This window comes from Schistocerca nitens, chromosome 1, assembly GCF_023898315.1.
Source record: "Schistocerca nitens isolate TAMUIC-IGC-003100 chromosome 1, iqSchNite1.1, whole genome shotgun sequence".
NCBI classification, from domain to species: Eukaryota; Metazoa; Arthropoda; class Insecta; order Orthoptera; family Acrididae; genus Schistocerca; species Schistocerca nitens.
The window spans coordinates 974,902,692-974,924,564 of record NC_064614.1 but is presented as its reverse complement, the minus strand read 5'-3'; the positions used below and the strand labels follow the sequence as shown (position 1 = coordinate 974,924,564).

The 21,873-nt window shown below is 46.4% G+C and overlaps 1 protein-coding gene across 1 annotated transcript in view; it reads right to left on the bottom strand.

Moving 5' to 3' along the window:
* Positions 1–21,873, bottom strand: part of LOC126237672 (tyrosine-protein kinase Dnt-like) — a 250,491-nt gene that overhangs the window by 65,924 nt on the left and 162,694 nt on the right. Inside the window, exons 4-5 of the mRNA XM_049947741.1 lie at positions 8,767–8,897; positions 36–210 (exon numbers count right to left, since the gene is read on the bottom strand). Of these exons, the coding sequence (XP_049803698.1) occupies positions 36–210; positions 8,767–8,897 (306 nt within the window). The remainder of the gene's footprint in view (positions 1–35; positions 211–8,766; positions 8,898–21,873) is intronic.

Here is a 21,873-nt window from a genome sequence, read left to right as displayed (position 1 = left end):
CATAGGATAAAAGCCGAAATCTGTGGTCTACTCACTGCAGCGACTGCTGGGTTCGCAGCTTCTTGCTCTTGACGTAGACAACAGACGTGATGGCAATGACGACGACGATCATAGCGCATGCGCAGCCGACCGCCACGTAGAAGGTGCCGCTAGACGTCACCAGGGAGGCGGGGTCCAGCCGGATCGAGTCGTTTCGCGGCGACGCCTCCTCTGAACAAAGAGACGGATTACGTAGTGTCTTACTTCTGTTGTGTCGTCACTTAAATAACGTCCCCCACTTCTGCTTGGGGTCAGAAGCTTTTCCATGAACTGTTCATAACCAAACGATCTGTGGAACTCTAGTAACAGGAATGATAAACGAAATGGTTGGCTATGATACTACATAACTTCTTCATCGGTGCGAGTTCTCCTTCTTCCTTAACACCATTTACGATTTCATTATTACGAATAGTGTATCATACGTACTTGTCACACCCACTCGTTTGCTTAAACAGTATTCTCTCCGTGATGGTTTAAAGCTCCGTAAGCATCCTGTTGAGTTGGTAGGAAAGAGTCACATGATGTGACCCGTAGCGGCTGCAGGGCAAAATTTTGCCACCTTATTCCGTCACTAACACGTTCTATACGCCCGGTAGGTGTCAGAATTCAGTAAACTATATCACGTGCAAAAAGTTCGGCTACCTACACCTCTTTGAATAAAAGGGCAACCCGTACGACCTACACGTGGTAAATACGGCATGTGTATCTTTAATACCTGATACAGGTTGCTCTGACCTTGAAGGGTATTCCAGATATCAATGAAGATATTTTTCCAGTACGATTCTCCTTCACACGAGAACCACCACCGTAAAGCCTGTAGCTTCTAACAATGTTCCTATAACTGTAACGGCAATCAGTTTCCTTGCAGGCAGGCACGCAACTCAAGTCGAGATGAAGCAGAATTCATTCACTCAAAGAGTGATCTGTACGTTGTTGACTCCATAATAAATGACGTCTTCTCAGCACCTCCTTGTAGGAAATATACACTGACGGATACCTGTCACACAGAATAACTTCTGCTATGACGGCTTCCTATATTCTCCAGAAAATATCTTGTAGAAATCGCTGTTGACTAACCTGCGACGATCGTTACATTAGTCTCGTCAAACACTTCAGATAACATGTTGCCCAGGTGAACCACTGCTGAGTCTGGCCTGCTAAATGTGTCCATAATTTTTACTCACAAAACAGTGCCTAGCCTTTGTGCATGGAACCATACACGCACATTAACCCGGTCCAGGGTGCTTAGAGCCCCCTTCTTTAAGCGCACATGGGTAATTCTCATCAGGCGCGTCCATGTCGCGGAAGTGGGCCCGGCTTTCGAGCTGGTGGAAAAGTTCTGCTGGGGACCCAGTAACGCGGGGTATAACGTGTTACCCATTCCCAGGGTTACGGGTGGAGACCACATCGGCAAAGAAGGCGAAGAAGATGGACTTCGGTACTGCGGACTTGGCGTAAGTGGCACCTCATTCCCAAAGTAGTCCAAGGGACGGACAGACAGAGCCCCTGACCCCAGAAAGGCAATCGTCTAGTGGAAGAAAAGCACGATTAAAAATCATCTTGACCTCCTAGTCGGGGCTTTGGACCTGCACTCCACCCTAGCAAAAGAAATCACATGCAAAACCTCCCAATTTAGCCGCGGAACGGAATGGATCAAACGAAGACGACAACAGGCACGAAAAAGGACAATGAGAATTGCCACATGGAATATACAAGGAATTTCTACAGAGCAACGTGAAGTCTTTAAAGAAATAAAGAGCCTTGACGTCGGAATAATGGGCCTAACAGACACCAAAGAGAAAAGGCATGATACAGAAGAGACGAATGATTACATTTACATTTATATTGGAGTGCCAAAGGAACAACGAGCCCAAAGTGGACTTGCCATTACCTTAAAGAAACAACTCAAGAAAAACCTAACCAGCCGGGAATATGTCAATGATAGAATTCTGCAAGTACAGATGAAAATAAAGGGCCATTCTGTGGTGATTTTTGTGGTCTATTCACCAAACGAGCACGCTGATGTAGCGAAGAATGACTTATTCTACACTCAACTGACAAGATCTCTTAAAAATATAGAAAATCGCAAGGAAATCATTTTACAAGGAGACCTAAATGCCAGAACAGGATGGAAAGCTAATGATAACATAGTGGGGCAATATGGTGAAGAAACCATAAATAATAATGGTGAAAGATTGATAGAATTCTACATGCTAAATTACTTAAGAATTCTGAATGGATCGTTCAAGCATAATGACATCCACAGATACGCATGGGCGAAATCAAGCGTTAACATCAAGTCCATTATAGACTATGTCACGACAAAGCAAACAACAAAGCTAGTAGCACAACACGTGAGGGCTATGAGGGGTGCAGAGTGCGGAGCAGACCATTTTTTGCTAATGTCTAAGACATTATTCATGTTTATCAAAGACACAGAAATTCAAGTGGAAACCGAGTCAGAGGAAATTCAATATAATTTACATAGCCTTGACCATAGTTCTACCCGCTTCTTGTACGAGCAATGGCTAGCAAAAAAACTTGCTGCCGTTGAAGAAACCTCTGTAGATAAGATGTATGAGATGGTTAAACAAGCCATCCATAACGCAGCTTATGAAGCACTATGGAAAAAAAAGCAAAACAAGGATAATGGAATGTAGTCGAATTAAGCCGGGTGATGCTGAGTGAATTAGATTAGAAAATGAGACACTTAAAGTAGTAAAGGAGTTGTGCTATTTGGGGAGCAAAATAACTGATGATGGTCGAAGTAGAGAGGATATACACTCCTGGAAATGGAAAAAAAGAACACATTGACACCGGTGTGTCAGACCCACCATACTTGCTCCGGACACTGCGAGAGGGCTGTACAAGCAATGATCACACGCACGGCACAGCGGACACACCAGGAACCGCGGTGTTGGCCGTCGAATGGCGCTAGCTGCGCAGCATTTGTGCACCGCCGCCGTCAGTGTCAGCCAGTTTGCCGTGGCATACGGAGCTCCATCGCAGTCTTTAACACTGGTAGCATGCCGCGACAGCGTGGACGTGAACCGTATGTGCAGTTGACGGACTTTGAGCGAGGGCGTATAGTGGGCATGCGGGAGGCCGGGTGGACGCACCGCCGAATTGCTCAACACGTGGGGCGTGAGGTCTCCACAGTACATCGATGTTGTCGCCAGTGGTCGGCGGAAGGTGCACGTGCCCGTCGACCTGGGACCGGACCGCAGCGACGCACGGATGCACGCCAAGACCGTAGGATCCTACGCAGTGCCGTAGGGGACCGCACCGCCACTTCCCAGCAAATTAGGGACACTGTTGCTCCTGGGGTATCGGCGAGGACCATTCGCAACCGTCTCCATGAAGCTGGGCTACGGTCCCGCACACCGTTAGGCTGTCTTCCGCTCACGCCCCAACATCGTGCAGCCCGCCTCCAGTGGTGTCGCGACAGGCGTGAATGGAGGGACGAATGGAGACGTGTCGTCTTCAGCGATGAGAGTCGCTTCTGCCTTGGTGCCAATGATGGTCGTATGCGTGTTTGGCGCCGTGCAGGTGAGCGCCACAATCAGGACTGCATACGACCGAGGCACACAGGGCCAACACCCGGCATCATGGTGTGGGGAGCGATCTCCTACACTGGCCGTACACCACTGGTGATCGTCGAGGGGACACTGAATAGTGCACGGTACATCCAAACCGTCATCGAACCCATCGTTCTACCATTCCTAGACCGGCAAGGGAACTTGCTGTTCCAACAGGACAATGCACGTCCGCATGTATCCCGTGCCACCCAACGTGCTCTAGAAGTTGTAAGTCAACTATCCTGGCCAGCAAGATCTCCGGATCTGTCCCCCATTGAGCATGTTTGGGACTGGATGAAGCGTCGTCTGACGCGGTCTGCACGTCCGGCACGAACGCTGGTCCAACTGAGGCGCCAGGTGGAAATGGCATGGCAAGCCGTTCCACAGGACTACATCCAGCATCTCTACGATCGTCTCCATGGGAGAGTAGCAGCCTGCATTGCTGCGAAAGGTGGATATACACTGTACTAGTGCCGACATTGTGCATGCTCTGTTGCCTGTGTCTATGTGCCTGTGGTTCTGTCAGTGTGATCATGTGATGTATCTGACCCCAGGAATGTGTCAATAAAGTTTCCCCTTCCTGGGACAATGAATTCACGGTGTTCTTATTTCAATTTCCAGGAGTGTAAAATGTAGACTGGCAATGGCAAGGAAAGCGTTTCTGGAGAAGAGAAATTTGTTAACAGCGAGTATTTATTTAAGTGTTAGGAAGTCGTTTCTGAAAGTATTTGTATGGAGTGTAGCCATGTATGGAAGTGAAACGTGGACGATAAATAGTTCAGACAAGAAGAGAATAGAATCTTTCGAAATGTGGTGCTACAGAAGAATGCTGAAGATTAGATGGGTTGATCACATAACTAATGAGGAGGTATTGAGTAGAATTGGGGAGAAGAGGACTTTGTGGCACGACTTGACTAGAAGAAGGGATCGGTTGCTAGGACATGTTCTGAGGCATCAAGGGATCACCAATTTAGTACTGGAGGGCAGCGTGGAGGGTAAAAATCGTAGAGGGAGACCAAGAGATGAGTGCACTAAGCAGATTCAGAAGGATGTAGGCTGCAGTAGGTACTGGGAGATGAAGAAGCTTGCACAGATTAGAGGAGCATGGAGAGCTGCATCAAACCAGTCTCAGGACTGAAGGCCACAACAACAACAATAGAATATGTGATGACTGCTGGAACCATTCGGTACAAGAGAAGGTAGAAAGTAAGAAGCAAGCTTATAAGAAATGATTGAACTAAAGATCAGACAATGTTTGGCGGGAATACAGAGAGCGGAGAAAATATACACAGAAAACAATAATTAAGGCCAAAAACGAATCCTGGCAGAAAACCGGTGAAGATAAACAAAAAAAATCATGGGGAATACGCAAGCAAATAGAACCTGGAAGGTATTATAAACAATGAGAACACAGAATAAAGACAAAGTAGATATAAACCTTATTTGCATGCACGAATGGGTACAACACTGCCAAGGATTACTGACTGAGAAGACAGTGGCAGTCGCTGAGAACCCACCAGAAATTGAAATCAGTTACTATAATATACCACCGATAACCCCGAAGGAAGTCCAAAATGCAATTAATGCCATGAAAAACACAAAGTCGCCAGTTCCAGAATTAATTTGTATAGAACTGTCAAAGAAGTGCCGTCAAAACTCTTTGAAATATTGGCAGTGATTTTTGACAAATGTGTTAGAGGTGACGAAAACCCAAAGGAATCGAAAAAGGCAACAATTACTTCAATACTTAAGAAGGGCAACATGAGAAACTGTGCAAAGTATCTTGGTGTTGGTGTGACGCTATCCATGGCTAGAGTCTATGGCCGTATCCTAAAAAAGAGGATACAAGAAGAAATAACTGAATCTGAAGAACAAAATGGACTCAGATCTGGTCGCTCCTGTAGTGGTGGAGTATTTACCCTTAAAAACGTTGTGGAGAAAAGGACAGCAAGGGGCCTTACGACCCACCTTGTCTTTGTAGACCTCCAGAAAGCTTACGCCACAGTTCCACAGAACAAGCTATGGACAAGTCTAACTGATAATGGCGTGTCACCGAGCTGTATGAAAGCTGTCAGACTCCTCTACTAAGTTTGTATGGCAATGGTAGAAGTGAGGAATCAACTATCTCAAGAGTTTGAGGTGACAAGGGGACTACCCCAGGGATGCACACTCGCCCATACACTCTTTAAAATCTACCTATAGGAGGCACTAAAATCCTGGAAAAGGAAATGCGGCAGAATTGGGAATCCCTATAGACGATAAGATCTTTTTCACTTTATTTTTTGCTGACGACCAATTGTTAGTAGCTGAAGATGAGGAAGATGCAAATTACATGCTCCGCAAATTAAAAGAAGAATGTGAAAAATGGGGTCTTGTCATAAATGTATCTAAAACAAAGTATCTGAAAGTGTGAGAAAATGCTGTTAACGATTTACAACTCGGTGCTGATACTGTTAAAGGGAGTCATAATTTTAAGTACCCGGGAGTGAACTGTCGTCCAGTGGTAGAAGTACGGATCCTTTAAATAATAAAATTGGCCAGGTCAAGCGATCCATAGAACAACTAAATGGTATTCTCTGACACAAAAACATAACCCGCAGAACAGGACATACCGTCTACCACAGAAGCATTGAAAGTTTCACAACACATGGTGCACTGTTGTGGGAACTAACTCAGAAGCAGAAAGATTGCCTGCTGGCTGTCGAGTTGGGTTTCTGTAGTCGGAGCTGTGTATATTCCAGGCTTGATCAAATTAGAAACGATAGAATCAGAGAGGTTATAAATGTCGACAGCACAATCCTAGTCCACATAGAAAGGAAGCGCCTACTCTGGTATGGTCACTTACAGCGTATGCCCGAGACAAGATGGCCAAAACGTGTATGGAAATCGACTCCACATCAAAGAAGAAAGCTCGGTGGATCTGCGAGATGGTGAAAGATGAAGTCAACGAAGCAATGGCGGCGAGAGGTCTTAATGAAGGAGACTGGAATGACGGTGAACGATGGAGAGTGGGATGCGAGAGGCGGCGGCAGTCGTAGAAACCTCAAAAAGTGACCAAAGTAGCGTTCGGTCTTAGGTCCTTTCCTGTTCTTGACATACATTAATGACTTACCATTCCACATTGATGAAGATGCAAAGTTAGTTCTTTTTGCTGATGATACAAGTATAGTAATAACATCCAAAAACCAAGAACTAAGTGATGTAGTTGTTCAAATGGTTCAAATGGCTCTGAGCACTATGGGACGCAACTGCTGTGGTCATTAGTCCCCTAGAACTTAGAACTACTTAAACCTAACTAACCTAAGAACATCACACACATCCATGCCCGAGGCAGGATTCGAACCTGCGACCGTAGCAGTCGCACGGTTCCGGACTGCGCGCCTAGAACCGCGAGACCACCGCGGCCGGCCGATGTAGTTGTAAATGATGTTTTTCACAAAATTATTAAGTGGTTCTCAGCAAACGGACTCTCTTTAAATTTTGATAAAACACAGTATATACAGTTCCGTACAGTAAATGGCACAACTCCAGTAATAAATATAGACTTCGAACAGAAGTCTGTAGCTAAGGTAGAATTTTCAAAATTTTTAGGTGTGTCCATTGATGAGAGGTTAAACTGGAACCAACACGTTGATGGTCTGCTGAAACGCCTGAGTTCAACTACGTATGCTATTAGGGTTATTGCAAATTTTGGTAAATTAGCTTACTATGCCGACTTCCATTCACTGCTTTCGTATGGCATCATATTCTGGGGTAATTCATCGTTGAGTAGAAAAGTATTCATTGCTCAAAAACGTGTAATCAGAATAATTGCTGGAGCCTACCCACGGTCATCCTGCAGAAATTTATTTAAGGATCTAGGGATCCTCACAGTAACCTCACAGTATATATATTCACTTATGAAATTTGTTGTTAATAATCCAACCCAGTTCAAAAGTAATAATAGTGTGCATAGCTATAACACCAGGAGAAAGGATGATCTTCACTATGCAGGGTTAAATTTGACTTTGTCACAGAAAGGGGTAAATTATGCTGCCACAAAAGTCTTTGGTCACCTAACAAACAGCATAAAAAGCCTGACAGATAGCCAACCAGCATTTAAAAATAAATTAAAAGAATTTCTAGATGACAACTCCTTCTACTCATTGACTGAATTTTTAGATATAAATTAAGGGAGGGAAAAAAACCAACTTAAACATTTGTGTCATGCAATATCTTGTACAGACATCTTTTATTAACCTGACACGTTCCACATCATTATAAGTGTCGTATTCATGATCTATGGAACAAGTATTAATCTAATCTAATCTAATCTCACACTGACTTACGTTACTAATTGCACTTAGTGCCAGTGCCCTGCTCCTAATGAAAGTTCAAACGTTTCTGAGCTGTCATCGACAAAACATAGACTTACTTCAGTTTTCTTCGAATCATGCGCTTATTAAAGAAATAAGACGCATTTACTCCAGAGACTGACGATTTCTGTCCAGGAATTCTGATTTTCATTTAGAGTGATTCTCTTCTTTACATCTCTTTCTTATTATGATTTATGTATGAATAGTCGAGTATAATGTCAGTGACTAATATATTCATCTGCAGTTTCGACAGCTAATGCATTTCAGTAACACGAATCTGGAAAACACAGCTCTTTCACATATCGGTAGGTGTAGTTAATGCAACAGACTGACTAGTGCGATGTGTGTAACTGCGCATCGAAACATTCAGCGTACACAATTTCATGTTCATGTACTAACAAAATTTCTGATTTGTATATCTACAGAACTTTGTAACCGTAAGACAAATTCAAGCTGCATGTCGCACCGGGACTACGTAGAATCCCCATCTTTCACTCTGGTGGAAAACGCTCCGCTGTTGAACACATACGTCTGAATCTTCCAGCGCTACTCTCCCATAGTATTTCATTGTTATAAGGATATTGTTCATCTGCTTAATCGGTTGCCAACTATTTAAAGATTCTTAACCATATGTAACATTCCTTTCATTAGTCTGTATTCCATGTACAAATATGACATTTGCGAAGTTTGGGCACATACAAATTTCACAAAATTAACGAAAAATGTAGACGAAGCCCGTCGGTGGATTACCTTCATTCATTGTGTAATCAAGAAGTTCCAAGTCTCTGACTGACCTTTAAGGCAGATCTTGTTGCGCCGGAAGTTGAGGCAGGTCTGGTTGTGCAGCGGGTTGTGCGAGCTCACGTTGAGCTGCAGCAGCACCTGGATCTCCGCGCTCACCACTCCTGTGCACGGGAACCGAACCCTGCAACCGCAGCACCACAGCCTCTTTCAGCACTCCACACAGCAGCTGACGCCTTCAATTAGATTATAGCGTTGCGACCCGCAAACACTATGGTGATTCTGGCAGCCCCATTACTTAAAGCATTGGAACGTCCGTGAGCATAGTTGTAAGATCCGTTCGAAAAATTTACGGAAAAAGTAATATTTTGATACTCTTCATCTTCTAGTGGTACCTGAAGCAAGAGCTAAACATACTCAACAGTCGACGAGAAAAGTTAGTATGGGAGCCCAGGGAACGTGAACAACCGGCCACAACATGATACGCGATCAGCGAGTGGCACTCATTGAAAAGAGAAGAGAAGCTTGTTCACCTTTCATCAGAATGAACGAATGATACACTTTTTCCCACAAAATTTGATATTTATTTAAACTTTTTATTCGTTTGACAAATGATTTCGGCTTTTTAAGCGATTGTCCAGCTACAAAATGGGGATACACTGCTGTGGAAGCAAATTACTCTTTTTCCTTTGCGTATAGATGTACACAAACAGATCTTCGAAATTAGTAGACGACACTCACTTTCATTCTTGGTAAAGACAACTTCTTTGCGCGTTTCTCACCATTTGTGTACAATCTAACTGTCAAAACATGAAGAACATTTGCAAAGTAACACAAGACATAAATTCGCTGCAATTTTTATTAATATGAGAACTTTCGTAGCTACCTATACTTCGGCTAATTTACTTTCACAACACTGTGTTCCCATTTATTGATGAAAAATGGCTTAAAAAGCGGAAACCAGTTTTGAGATGATAGAACAGTTTACATAAATAACAGCTTAAATCGTAAAAATGCTGCACTGATTCCTTAAGAATGTGGCTTTGTATCTCCAGTGAAGAAGAATGATATAATAAGTAGTTGCTCTGTTAGTTGTAGTATAAATAGTTGCAGTCATTATTGTTGTAATAGCACGAACAGCAGCAGGTGAAGAAACTAAAAGTAATATAATTAGAAACAAATAGAACATAGAGAAAATCCTCGGCTCTATTTCTGTGATGAGAGGAGAATATCCAACTTGAAACAAAGAAAGATGCCAAGGAAAAACTGAATACTATGTGGACTGTGCGTAGTCATCATTTTTTCTGGAAGGTGTCAAAAGGTAGCAGAACCATTATGGAAATTTCTGGAAATTTTGTTTCAACTTTAGTATACAGGGTGAATGTTAATGAAACCGACAAAGTTCGGGGACGGACTCGTGACTGGGAATGGAGGAAGAAACGTCCCATGAACATGTGTCCGGAAATTCATCGCTTCCACGGTAGATAGCGATGACGAATGAAAGTTCCTCTCACCATGTGCCGTGTGTTCCTTGTGTGTTGCAGGCTGTGTAATTAACGGAGCGTACTGTAAGCAACAGAATGATCCGGTAAACACGCCGGGAACAAGCCGAGATGGTGTTTGTGTACGACCAAGCAGATGAAAATGGTCAACAGGCAGCACGGCTACAATAGAACTAGTACCCTCACAGACACCAACCACATCACACTACATTTTTAGCTCTTTATGGACGTTCGTGTGATCATTCGTCCTTTCAGACAGACAAACGTGCAGGAGGGCGGTGGACTGTGCATACACAAAATCTGGAGGACCGTGCTGTGCAGAATGATGAGACGAACCCTACTAACAGCTCCAGGCAACATCGTTTAGGCTGAAGTACGATTATGTGTATCCTGCACGACAACCGCAATTATCCCTACCATCTCCATCGTGTGGAAGGATTATCAGCAGCGGATTTCCCTCTAAGGAAGCATTTTGTCTCTGGTGTTTGGAAAATGGTTCAAATGGCTCTAAGCACTATGGGACTTAACATCTGAGGTCATCAGTCCCCTAGACTTAGAACTACTTAAACCTAACTAACCTAAGGACATCACACACATCCATGCCCGAGGCAGGATTCGAACCTGCGACCGTAGCAGCAGCGCAGTTCCGGACTGTAGCGCCTAGAACTGCTCGACCACAGCGGCCGGCTCTGGTGTTTGCACCAGACCATTGCAATTATGGAATTTACGTCATCAGCACTTTTTGCCGACAAAGCAACTTTTACCAGAAAAAATGGTTCAAATGGCTCTGAGCACTATGGGACTTAACATCTATGGTCATCAGTCCCCTAGAACTTAGAACTACTGAAACCTAACTAACGTAAGGACAGCACACAACACCCAGCCATCACGAGGCAGAGAAAATCCCTGACCCCGCCGGGAATCGAACCCGGGAACCCGGGCGTGGGAAGCGAGAATGCTACCGCACGACCACGAGATGCGGGCTAACTTTTACCAGAACTAGCAGCATCAATCTGCATAATCTTCATCAGTAACCTGCAGACATCTCATCAGTATCGGCACAGAATCAGTGTGTGGACTCACCGTCCATTTCCGGACAGATGTTCATAGAAACTTTTTCCGTCCTTTTCCAGTCAGGAATCCGTCCCTGCAGTTTGTCGGTTTCACTAACGGTAACCCTGTATAACGGGTTGGGTTGGGTTGTTTGTGGGAAGAGACCAAACTGCGAGGTCATCGGTCTCGTCAATCAGGGGAGGACGGGGAAGGAAGCCGGCCGTGCCCTTTCAGAGGAACCAACCCCGCATTTGCCTGGAGCGATTTAGGGAAATCACGGAAAACCTAAATCAGGATGGCCGGACGCGGGATTGAACCATCGTCCTCCCGAATGCGAGTCCACTGCGCCATCTTTTTTTTTTTTTTTTTTTTTTTTTAAGAGGTGCGGGAGGGCGAGGAAGGCAGAGCGATCAGGGGTCGTTACCTGGTCACAGTGTCCCCCTCGTCCGTCAAGGAATCAAGGAATCAGGGATGGGCAGAGGAAATCTTTTGTGGGAGTTATTATTTATTTATTTATTTTATTTACTGTTTTTAATACATTCTTAGTGTGGTTTTACTTTATACCACAACAAAAATAAATGCATCTAGCACCTCATCGTGCACTGAGCAAAGAAAACAATATCTCGGCACGTTCCTACACCGAGGTAATGTATATGGGGAAAACGAAAAAAAAGTGCTGCATACAGGATGCAGAAGGGTGTGTCGGTACTCTCCTTACGCTTCATCATCCAGGTACGTCTTCACGTATATCATGTTATTCCACCGAGAATCGAACTTAGTCTTGTCAGCTCACTCAATGGGTGTCTTCTCCTACCTGTTGATGATCCAGCTGCATGGAGGGTCGCGTAGGGCACTAACTAACTAATTAGAAAAATACTGTCTGTATTTTGGGTTGCGTACGATCTTGCAATGACGTTCTTGTAGGTAGTTCCAAAAGTCGAATACATCTTTAGGTCCATCGTGAAATAAGTAGTGTACCGCATGTGCACGGATCCACGTGACAGCGTTGGTCTTGGCGCGTGGGTAATACCGTTGATCCGGAAATTGTAGAAACCGAGGTGTAATGTGTTCCGGAGTCACTCGTAGAAAATACGACAAAATTTGTCGCACCAAGCGCCATACTTCTTCTGCCGCGCCACATGTGAGATGGTGTTCGTCCGTGTCTGGCATCCCGCAGTCTACGCAGAGAGGCGATTCCGCCATGTTTATCTTGTGGAGGCGTGATCGGGTGATCTGCTTACCATTGACTGTGATGTACCATGTGGATCGGACGGCTATGTCCAGTGTAACCGCGTGAATCGTCTTCGACAGCACCTTCCAATTAACCTGAGGGCTCTTGGTCTCCACGATGTTTGGTGGGCGCCTCTGCTGTACGACATGATATATATCCCGCGCCGACCCCTGTTTCGTCGGTGGTACTACGATACGGACATAGCTGTGTTCATTGTAAAAGTTCCCGAAGTAGTAGAAGGGTGGGGGTATGTCTTGCGTCGTCTGTGGGGGCATAAGGGAGGGCGGAGCTAGGGACTCCAACAGCAAACCTGTCAAACTTTCCGGGTGGTGGCGTCAAAGCTTGCTCTGTGAGCTGACTTACAGGGCCACAGCTCTATCGTGGACATGGACTAGACCAAGACCTCCCCTTTCTGGGAGAAGGGTCAGTGACTCATAACTGACTTTGAAGAGTATGCCTGTACTGACGTAGGCTCCGAATGCCGCTAATAGACGTCGAGCCATCAGTAACGGTATTGGAAGAACAGGCGCTATGTGTGGAAGGCGTGATGCGAGGTAAACATTGACGAAGTGTGTCCTTTGGAGAATGTCGAGGGTCCGCAGACGAAGGTTGAAGATCTGGACCCAAATTTGTTGTAATAAGCGGCGGTAGTTAAGAGCCGCAGTGCGCCGTATGTCGTCGTGAAACTCTATTCCGAGACATTTGGTAGTGCCACGAAGCTGTAGGGGTTCGACACACGCTGGGGTCAACCCGTCTCCTACGGCCGTGGCGACCGATTTGGCGACGTAGAGACAGCTGCCGGAAGCCACACCGTACGTGGTAATCCATTCTAGTGCTCTGATGACATCGTCGCGATTGCGGAACACGAGAACCAGGTCGTCTGCATATGTTGTACAGCGAAATGTGACGTCACGTAGGGTAAGACCGGTGAGGCGTTGACGGAGGCCACAGAGGAGCGGTTCCAGTGCCAGAGCATATAGTAACGTTGACAAGGGGCAGCCTTGACGCACGGAGCGGAAAATCGGAAGGACTGCGAGAGACACCCGTTAACGAGCTATTTGGAAGTCGCCCCTCGGAGGAGGCGCATCACGACGTCTGTGAATTGCTGTGGGTACTGCATGTGCTGGAGAACGGACGTTAGGTACGTGTGATCCACTCGATCAAAAGCTTGGCTCTAATGGTCTGGTGAATATCTTCATGTCGCAGTTGACGAGTGTTAGTGGGCAGTAATCTTGTATTCGAGCCCCACCTTTAGGATTGTGAACTGGTATAATTATTCCTTCTACGAAGGTCGCAGGGAGCGGCACCGCGGGGAATTTAAGCTCCCGACAGATTGTTAACTTGGGAGCCAGTAAATACTGGAAAGTTCTATAAAACTCCACAGGGAACCCGTCGGGGCCAGGAGACTTATTCGCCGCTCCTTTACCGATGGCGCCGATATCTTCGTCTTCCGTAATGTCGTTCAATAATTCAGTTTGTAAATCCTATGGGACAATGCCGTAAACCAGTTGTGAGACTGCTATCACCGTCGTCGGGTCGGAACATTGAGCAGAATAAAGTCGTGCGTAATGGTCGAAGAAGGCTGCAGCAATATCGCGTTGTGTGGTGTGATGACGGCCGTCCTCAGTGGTGATGGCATGTATCAGCGCCCGTCTTCGCAGTGTACGTTCTCGGATGACGTGGTACATGGTGGGTCAATCCGTTGCGAGTCTGTCTTGTGTTCGCGCACGGACGATCGTCCCTTCGAGGTGTCGACGCATATGGGTTACGATCTGTGCTTGCAGTCTGAACTGTCAACTGTCGTTCCGGTGTGGGTGGCAAGGAGGCGCATTCGCAAAGGACGGTGAAATAAAAATCGAGGGTCTGCCGCCTCCAAGCAGCAGTCTCACGACCATACGTAATAAAGGTTCTCCGTAGGGCCGGCTTGGCGCAGGTTAACCACCAACTAATCGACGTTTGATACGTTGGGATGCGGCGGACGCACAAACTCCATGTGTCTTCGATGGCGCATCGACAATCCGGAGAAGCGAGATGAGCAAGGTTTAATTTCCAGGGATGTCGGCTGTGCCACACCCGTTGGCGACGAAGGGTGACGGCACATATATAGGCCTCGTGATCAGAAAAGGCTACTGGCCACACCTCCGCGTCACTCACCATTGCCGCGAGAGAACGGGAGACGTAAATCCTATCGAAGCGACTAGACGAGTGACTCGTGAAATGGGTGTATCCCGGTCTATTTCCTCGGACATGTCCCCATGCATCTACCAGCTGGAGATCGCCGATGAGTGTCCCAAGTTCGGGGCACGGTGAATGGCGTGTCAGCTGATCTTTAGGTGCTTGGGTGCAATTTAAATCGTCCCCTAATAGCAAGTCACCGTGCCTGGCTGAAAAAGCGGTGCTATTCCTTCTGCGAAGAAGAGCGATTGGTCACGACGGCGATTCGTTCCGGAAGGGGCGTACACATTGATAAACCGGACGCCTTGCACCGTTACGGCCATTCCTCTAGCGTCAAGGAGATATCGGACTTCGTCCGCCTCGAGGCCCTCTCTGAGGAGAACTGCGACTCCACTGTTAGTTGGCGAGGCGTGGTACACATGAGCCGCAAACCGTACATACCCGGGAAATCGGCGACGAAGACTTCTTGGAGAAAGACAATATCAACATACGCTGCATTGATCATGTCTTGGAGCAGCGACAACTTCTTACGTGTCCGAATGGTGTTAATGTTGATGGTCGTTAAGCAATAGGTCTGTAGATCGTCTCCTGCGGTGGGGGCCGCCGTCAGTGTCGCCGTTAAAGGTGGGGCCTGTGATCTGCTGGCCGCGTCCGCGCCATCATATGTTGCTGCTCGGGAGGGGCCGAGATGTGGGAGGAGAGACCTCTCTCCTCATCCACCACAGCGGCCGTAGAATCGTCTTCAATGTCATCCGCCGAAGGTCCGTAAGTTAAAGGTGGCTGCGGTAGAACACTGGTGGACTGAGAGACTAAGGGTGAATCCGCAGTTGTATCCGGTTGTGTACCAACGGCGGGCGCTGTGCTGGCCATCCGTTTGCCCGAGAGAGCGGAATCGGGTTTGTCAAAATCAGACAAAGTGACAGGTGAGAGCGATCTCGTGTCATCCATTTTCCTTGTCGTTTCGTCGGCCGTCCGGTCGTCAACTGGAGAAGACGTCCGCTGGAGGCAATCGTCAGAGGGTGTGCGACGTCGCTCTTTATATTTCCTCGGTGACCTTTGTTTGCGGACGTGGGTTTCTGTGTCCGAAAGAGTTTGTGGTTCCCGTATCGCATCCTCCTCAGGTAGAAAGGCAGAGGTCGGTACAACCCTAGCGTCGAGTTCCATTCTCTCGTCCAAATCTTCATGTGGAGTCGATGGGCGGCATTCTTCAATCTCTGCAGACACCGTAATGGTGTTGGTCAATCCAGGACTGGCGACAGGTGTGCATTCTAACGCTTCCTGTCTTCCAAGGGGGTTGTCGCCTGTCATGACGGTCGATCGTGTCACCTCTGCGAAATTGAGGGGGAGGGCCGTGAGTGTAGGAGATGGTGTCTTGTCATGTAATGGAAGTTGTGTAACCCGACGTTGAATACACGCCGAGCGCACAAGACCCTCCAGGCCGCAACCAGAACAAGTACGAGGTTGTACGTCGTACGTTACTATTGCTCGACGGCCACCTATGACTAAGTAGGATGGCACATGTTTCTTTAATTTAATTTTCACTTGTCGGACGCCGTTGAGGACCTGGTATGTCTCGAAGGTGTTCCATTTTTCGGCCACGTGGCTAATTACCGTCCCACAAGAGCGGAAGGCTGAGGTAACGACGTCCAGTGGCACTTCGAAAGGGAGTTCGAAGACTCTTAGTGTGCATAATCCTAGTACAGCATGGTCAATAGTAACCTCACCGATGTGACCATCGGAGTGTTTGAACTTGAGAGTGTTCGCGCATCTGTTCACAACTGCGTGACATAACTCGTCATCGACCATCTTGACGTAAACGACGCTACTTGGATAGGTGGATACCAATGATGTGCTGTGTTCGTACTTGAACTTCGTCACGGATGAATCGTTCCACTTCAACGGCTCGTAGTCGTGCGTAGCCGGGCTGGAAGCTGATCTTGATGGTAGCTTTTCTGTACGAATGAGCTATGACGACTCAATGCTAACGGACGGGAGTATTAGCTGCGGCGAGGAAGTAAACAAACTACGCGCGCTCGCGACTCTGCGGACGGGACGTAAACAAGACGTCCTCGCTGGTCACCAGCCGAAAGCAGACTCGACCTCGCTCGGTCCCTGTATAACGGAAACATATAAGACTGTCTAGTCACATTAGACTGTCGAACTGTGTTGTGTACATACACTCCTGGAAATGGAAAAAAGAACACATTGACACCGGTGTGTCAGACCCACCATACTTGCTCCGGACACTGCGAGAGGGCTGTACAAGCAATGATCACACGCACGGCACAGCGGACACACCAGGAACCGCGGTGTTGCCCGTCGAATGGCGCTAGCTGCGCAGCATTTGTGCACCGCCGCCGTCAGTGTCAGCCAGTTTGCCGTGGCATACGGAGCTCCATCGCAGTCTTTAACACTGGTAGAATGACGCGACAGCGTGGATGTGAACCGTATGTGCAGTTGACGGACTTTGAGCGAGGGCGTATAGTGGGCATGCGGGAGGCCGGGTGGACGTACCGCCGAATTGCTCAACACGTGGGGCGTGAGGTCTCCACAGTACATCGATGTTGTCGCCAGTGGTCGGCGGAAGGTGCACGTGCCCGTCGACCTGGGACCGGACAGCAGCGACGCACGGATGCACGCCAAGACCGTAGGATCCTACGCAGTGCCGTAGGGGACCGCACCGCCACTTCCCAGCAAATTAGGGACACTGTTGCTCCTGGGGTATCGGCGAGGACCATTCGCAACCGTCTCCATGAAGCTGGGCTGCGGTCCCGCACACCGTTAGGCCGTCTTCCGCTCACGCCCCAACATCGTGCAGCCCGCCTCCAGTGGTGTCGCGACAGGCGTGAATGGAGGGACGAATGGAGACGTGTCGTCTTCAGCGATGAGAGTCGCTTCTGCCTTGGTGCCAATGATGGTCGTATGCGTGTTTGGCGCCGTGCAGGTGAGCGCCACAATCAGGACTGCATACGACCGAGGCACACAGGGCCAACACCCGGCATCATGGTGTGGGGAGCGATCTCCTACACTGGCCGTACACCACTGGTGATCGTCGAGGGGACACTGAATAGTGCACGGTACATCCAAACCGTCATCGAACCCACCGTTCTACCATTCCTAGACCGGCAAGGGAACTTGCTGTTCCAACAGGACAATGCACGTCCGCATGTATCCCGTGCCACCCAACGTGCTCTAGAAGGTGTAAGTACACTGTACTAGTGCCAACATTGTGCATGCTCTGTTGCCTGTGTCTATGTGCCTGTGGTTCTGTCAGTGTGATCATGTGATGTATCTGACCACAGGAATATGTCAATAAAGTTTCCCCTTCCTGGGACAATGAATTCACGGTGTTCTTATTTCAATTTCCAGGAGTGTAGTTCCACGTAGTCAGCGCGTACATAACTTTCCCACTAGAGCGCGCCCCGCTAAGCACAAAAGCGCAGGCGCAGCGCTCGTCCGTCTCCGCACCACGAGATGGCGCTGCCAGAGAGACAGACCAAATTCTGCTTCCGCTTATCCGCGTATTAATATGTAACACATCCAATGAGATTGCTGCTTACGTAGAACCTTTTTGTCCTCGCGGATCACACTCGCACAGTGATACATGAACGCGTGAGGTATTATAGCGAGTAGACAGACCTCCGATTAGTCGGTCTCCATCAGTCTGTACCAGTTGCATTTGTCGGCACCTGTCTGTACCAGTTTACATTTGTCTGTACCAGTCTATAGTCAAGTTTCACTCTGCGCCTAATAAGATTACCACATTCCTGTATATAGCCATGAAGATAAATGTATAGACACTTTTGTCAAGTATCAGAGATATATGTGAGAATAAGATTAATGTACCAATACCAAAGGAACTCTAGATTGTCAATTGTAAATAGCTTCCGGAACCAAGTTAAGTAATTGTTATGCTTGTTATTATTTTAATAAATGTGTGAGAAAATTAATCAAGTTGTGTTTAAAGTTGGTCACCGTCAAACTGCTACTCTAAGCGTGGAAGTGGCCTTTCTATTGTCTGACCTAACGGCAGAAGATAAACACGCCACGATAAGACCACGAGACATCTTGCTGACACTCGCCTACCTCGTTAGAGCGACAAGTCAAATAATCTGATGGTGTGTGTACTGAAGGTCTTACAGTACGCACACCACAAACTGCTGCGAACTTGAAATGTAACGGTAAAAATTTATCTCTTGAAAAATGATAATGCTTATAATGACTACGAAAGTAAACAGTAATTGTAGTGCAACTCTTAGATATACTGAACATGTAGAATTTCAGCATCTATGCATCGACCAAAGCTTGAAATGACTTCTGACTATCTCTTTGTTGTAGTTCAACAAATATTGAAACCAGAGACGTTACAATAAATAATCTGTTAGAACGAATGACTTAGAAAACAGTAGAATGAAGCCGTGGCAAAATAATTACAACGCCGGAAAGAATTTCCTACAGTATAACACTGGACAAAATTAAATTTCTAAAATGAATGCAAAGCCGACTCCAAATGAACACGGAAACTGTCAGCTGGAGCTAATATTACCTTCCACACGATTACAGCGCCTAGAATGCTTATGTTTTTCATTTTAGTCCTCGTAGTCTCATACTGATTCCTCTGAACTTAACTACGACGTCTACGAGTATCTCTAGCTGCATAGTAACTGCAAATTTAAACGTTGGTACATAATAGTGATTATCTTAGTCTTAAATATGTAGCGTATGTATAATCCCTACACCTAGTAAACGAATCAACTTCCATATTGCTTTCAATGAATTGTAGTATTTTGTTACGTCCTCTAATGAAAATATTGGTTTTCTTCTTTTCCATTACTACTTTTTCACATCAACTCCGCGTTCTTAGATAGACTCAACAAGAACAATCGCTCAAAAATTATTTGCGTGCAGAAAAAACCCTATACTAATATTCAAGTACATGCAGTGTCAGTAAACACGGTAGCGTTCAACTTTCTTTAATGATAATGTTAAAACGTTTGTAGACATTAGCAGGAGTAAAAAGTACTGTATAATATTTGCATATATCTTGATTCGTAAGATACCGAATAGTCACTCCAGAGTGGGAAGCTACCTACCAATACTCCGGTTGGCTATAATTAAACTTTCCCTATTTAGCACGTTATAACACGGAAACTAATTACCGTACGATACCACACTTGGTAGCATTAATGTCAAGGACATGGGGAAGAGAAATAATGCAGAATCAATTCAATTAAAAAATGGTTCAAATCGCTCTGAGCACTATGGGACTTAAATTCTGAGGTCATCAGTCCCCTAGAACTTAGAACTACTTAAACATAACTAACTAAAGGACATCACACACATCCATGCCAGAGGCAGTATCTGAACCTGCGACCGTAGCGGTCGCGTGGTTCCAGACTGTAGTGCCTAGAACCGCTCCGCCACTTTGGCCGGCTCACTTCAATTGAAACACTTTTAATGTGTTGCTACGGCATGATACCATTACGTACCGGTATCGCTACTGCATCAAAAGGGGCTCAGTATGGCTGCCATCAGTGTCCAGAAGAGTCTGAAAGGGCAGGTTGCAGCCTGCACCACAGAACAAAGCATGTCCGTAGGCATACTGGCTATATCTCTTGATATGCTGCGCTTCAGATCAGCACATGTGTGGAATGTTCCACTGGTAAACCCTGTTCTTCAGGTAGCCCCACAACCAAAAATCACAGGGAGTGAGATCAGGTGATCGTGCCGGCCAAGCATTTGGAAACGATCGGCTTATAATTCGGTCGTTTCCAAATGTGTTTCGGAGAAGCTGATGAACTTCACGAGCGATGTGCGGTGAGGCTTCACCTTGCGTGAAAACTGTTGAGTTCAATGTGTTTCTCTTCTGTAGAGCGGTATGCAATAGCGAAGCATATCGCAGAAACACTGGCCAGTCACAATGAACATCTTTGGTCCTTGAGCGCCAAACCGTTCAAAACACACTGGGCCAATAATGAACGTAGCTATGAAGCCGCACCAAACGTCGGCACGTTCACCATACAGAGTCGCTCCATGCCCAGTGACTCGAGCTGAAGATCCCTACACTCGGCAATTCTTTGTGTTCACCTCAATCGAAAGAGAAAAATGAGCTTCGTCTGTTCATAGGATGGTCCAGGACCAGCCCTCGTCAACTTACGTCCTTGCGAAGAAAGTTGAGAGCGAAGTAAACACTTGGTGCAAGCTGCTGTACGATACAGATCTTGTACAGATACCATTTGAGAATGTTTCGAAGCATTCTACATATAGCGGGCCACGAGATGTTGAACTGTCGTGTCACAGCGCATGCACTGCCTGAGGATTGGGAATTGCACGCCGCGTTGTCCGCCTTAGCAACAGCGATTTCATCAACCAGTTGTGGTGCAACCGGTCGTCGACCTCCTTCCAGAGTGACGTCCGGATCTCCAGTTGATTCTAAGTTCTTCATCAAGCTCCACACAGCAGGTGGAGAAAGAGGACACTTCCGTAATCTTTTCAGTCGGCCATATTCTCGAAGTGCAGCTGCAGTATTACTGTTGTTTTGATAATAGAGCTTCACTAACAAAGCCCTGCTCCTTTTGTCCACTATCATGTTGACACGTCAACAAGCGCACTGCGACTGGTCAGGTGTGTGAGACTACCAATCACGATTACTGATCACCTGGTGGCCATAGCTGGAACTGGACGGTGGCGCTGTACGCCTGGAAATCATGCACCTCATACTATGGTCGTTAATGCGAGCAAGTTTGATACTCGTACGGCGATTACTTTCCGTGGTATAACGTGTTAAGTAGAGAAAGTTTAACTATAATCATCCGGTACATTGATGTATACATATATTTATTTCACGTATTTGAAGAGTTAAAAATCTCATGAAAACCGAAAACTATGTACTTCTTTTTGTACGAGTACATAGCCTATTTGTGTCCAAAACAATGAGAATGTATTTTTCTGTGCTGCTTTCTTCATCACTGAAAAAAATTATGAGAAATCAGAATATAAATCATTTATGAAGAACGTTCCCGTACCAGGGAACTGTCTGTGTGTAAGTGCCGACAAACAGTTTTTGTTACAATTCCTATTAATAAAACATGAGATACAAGTACAGAAGTACAGCAGAAATGTTTTAGTTAGTAGCTTCATCTCAGATTAAGAAGAAGTCAAAACCAAGGTGAGAAACAATAGCTGAATGAAACGAAGTT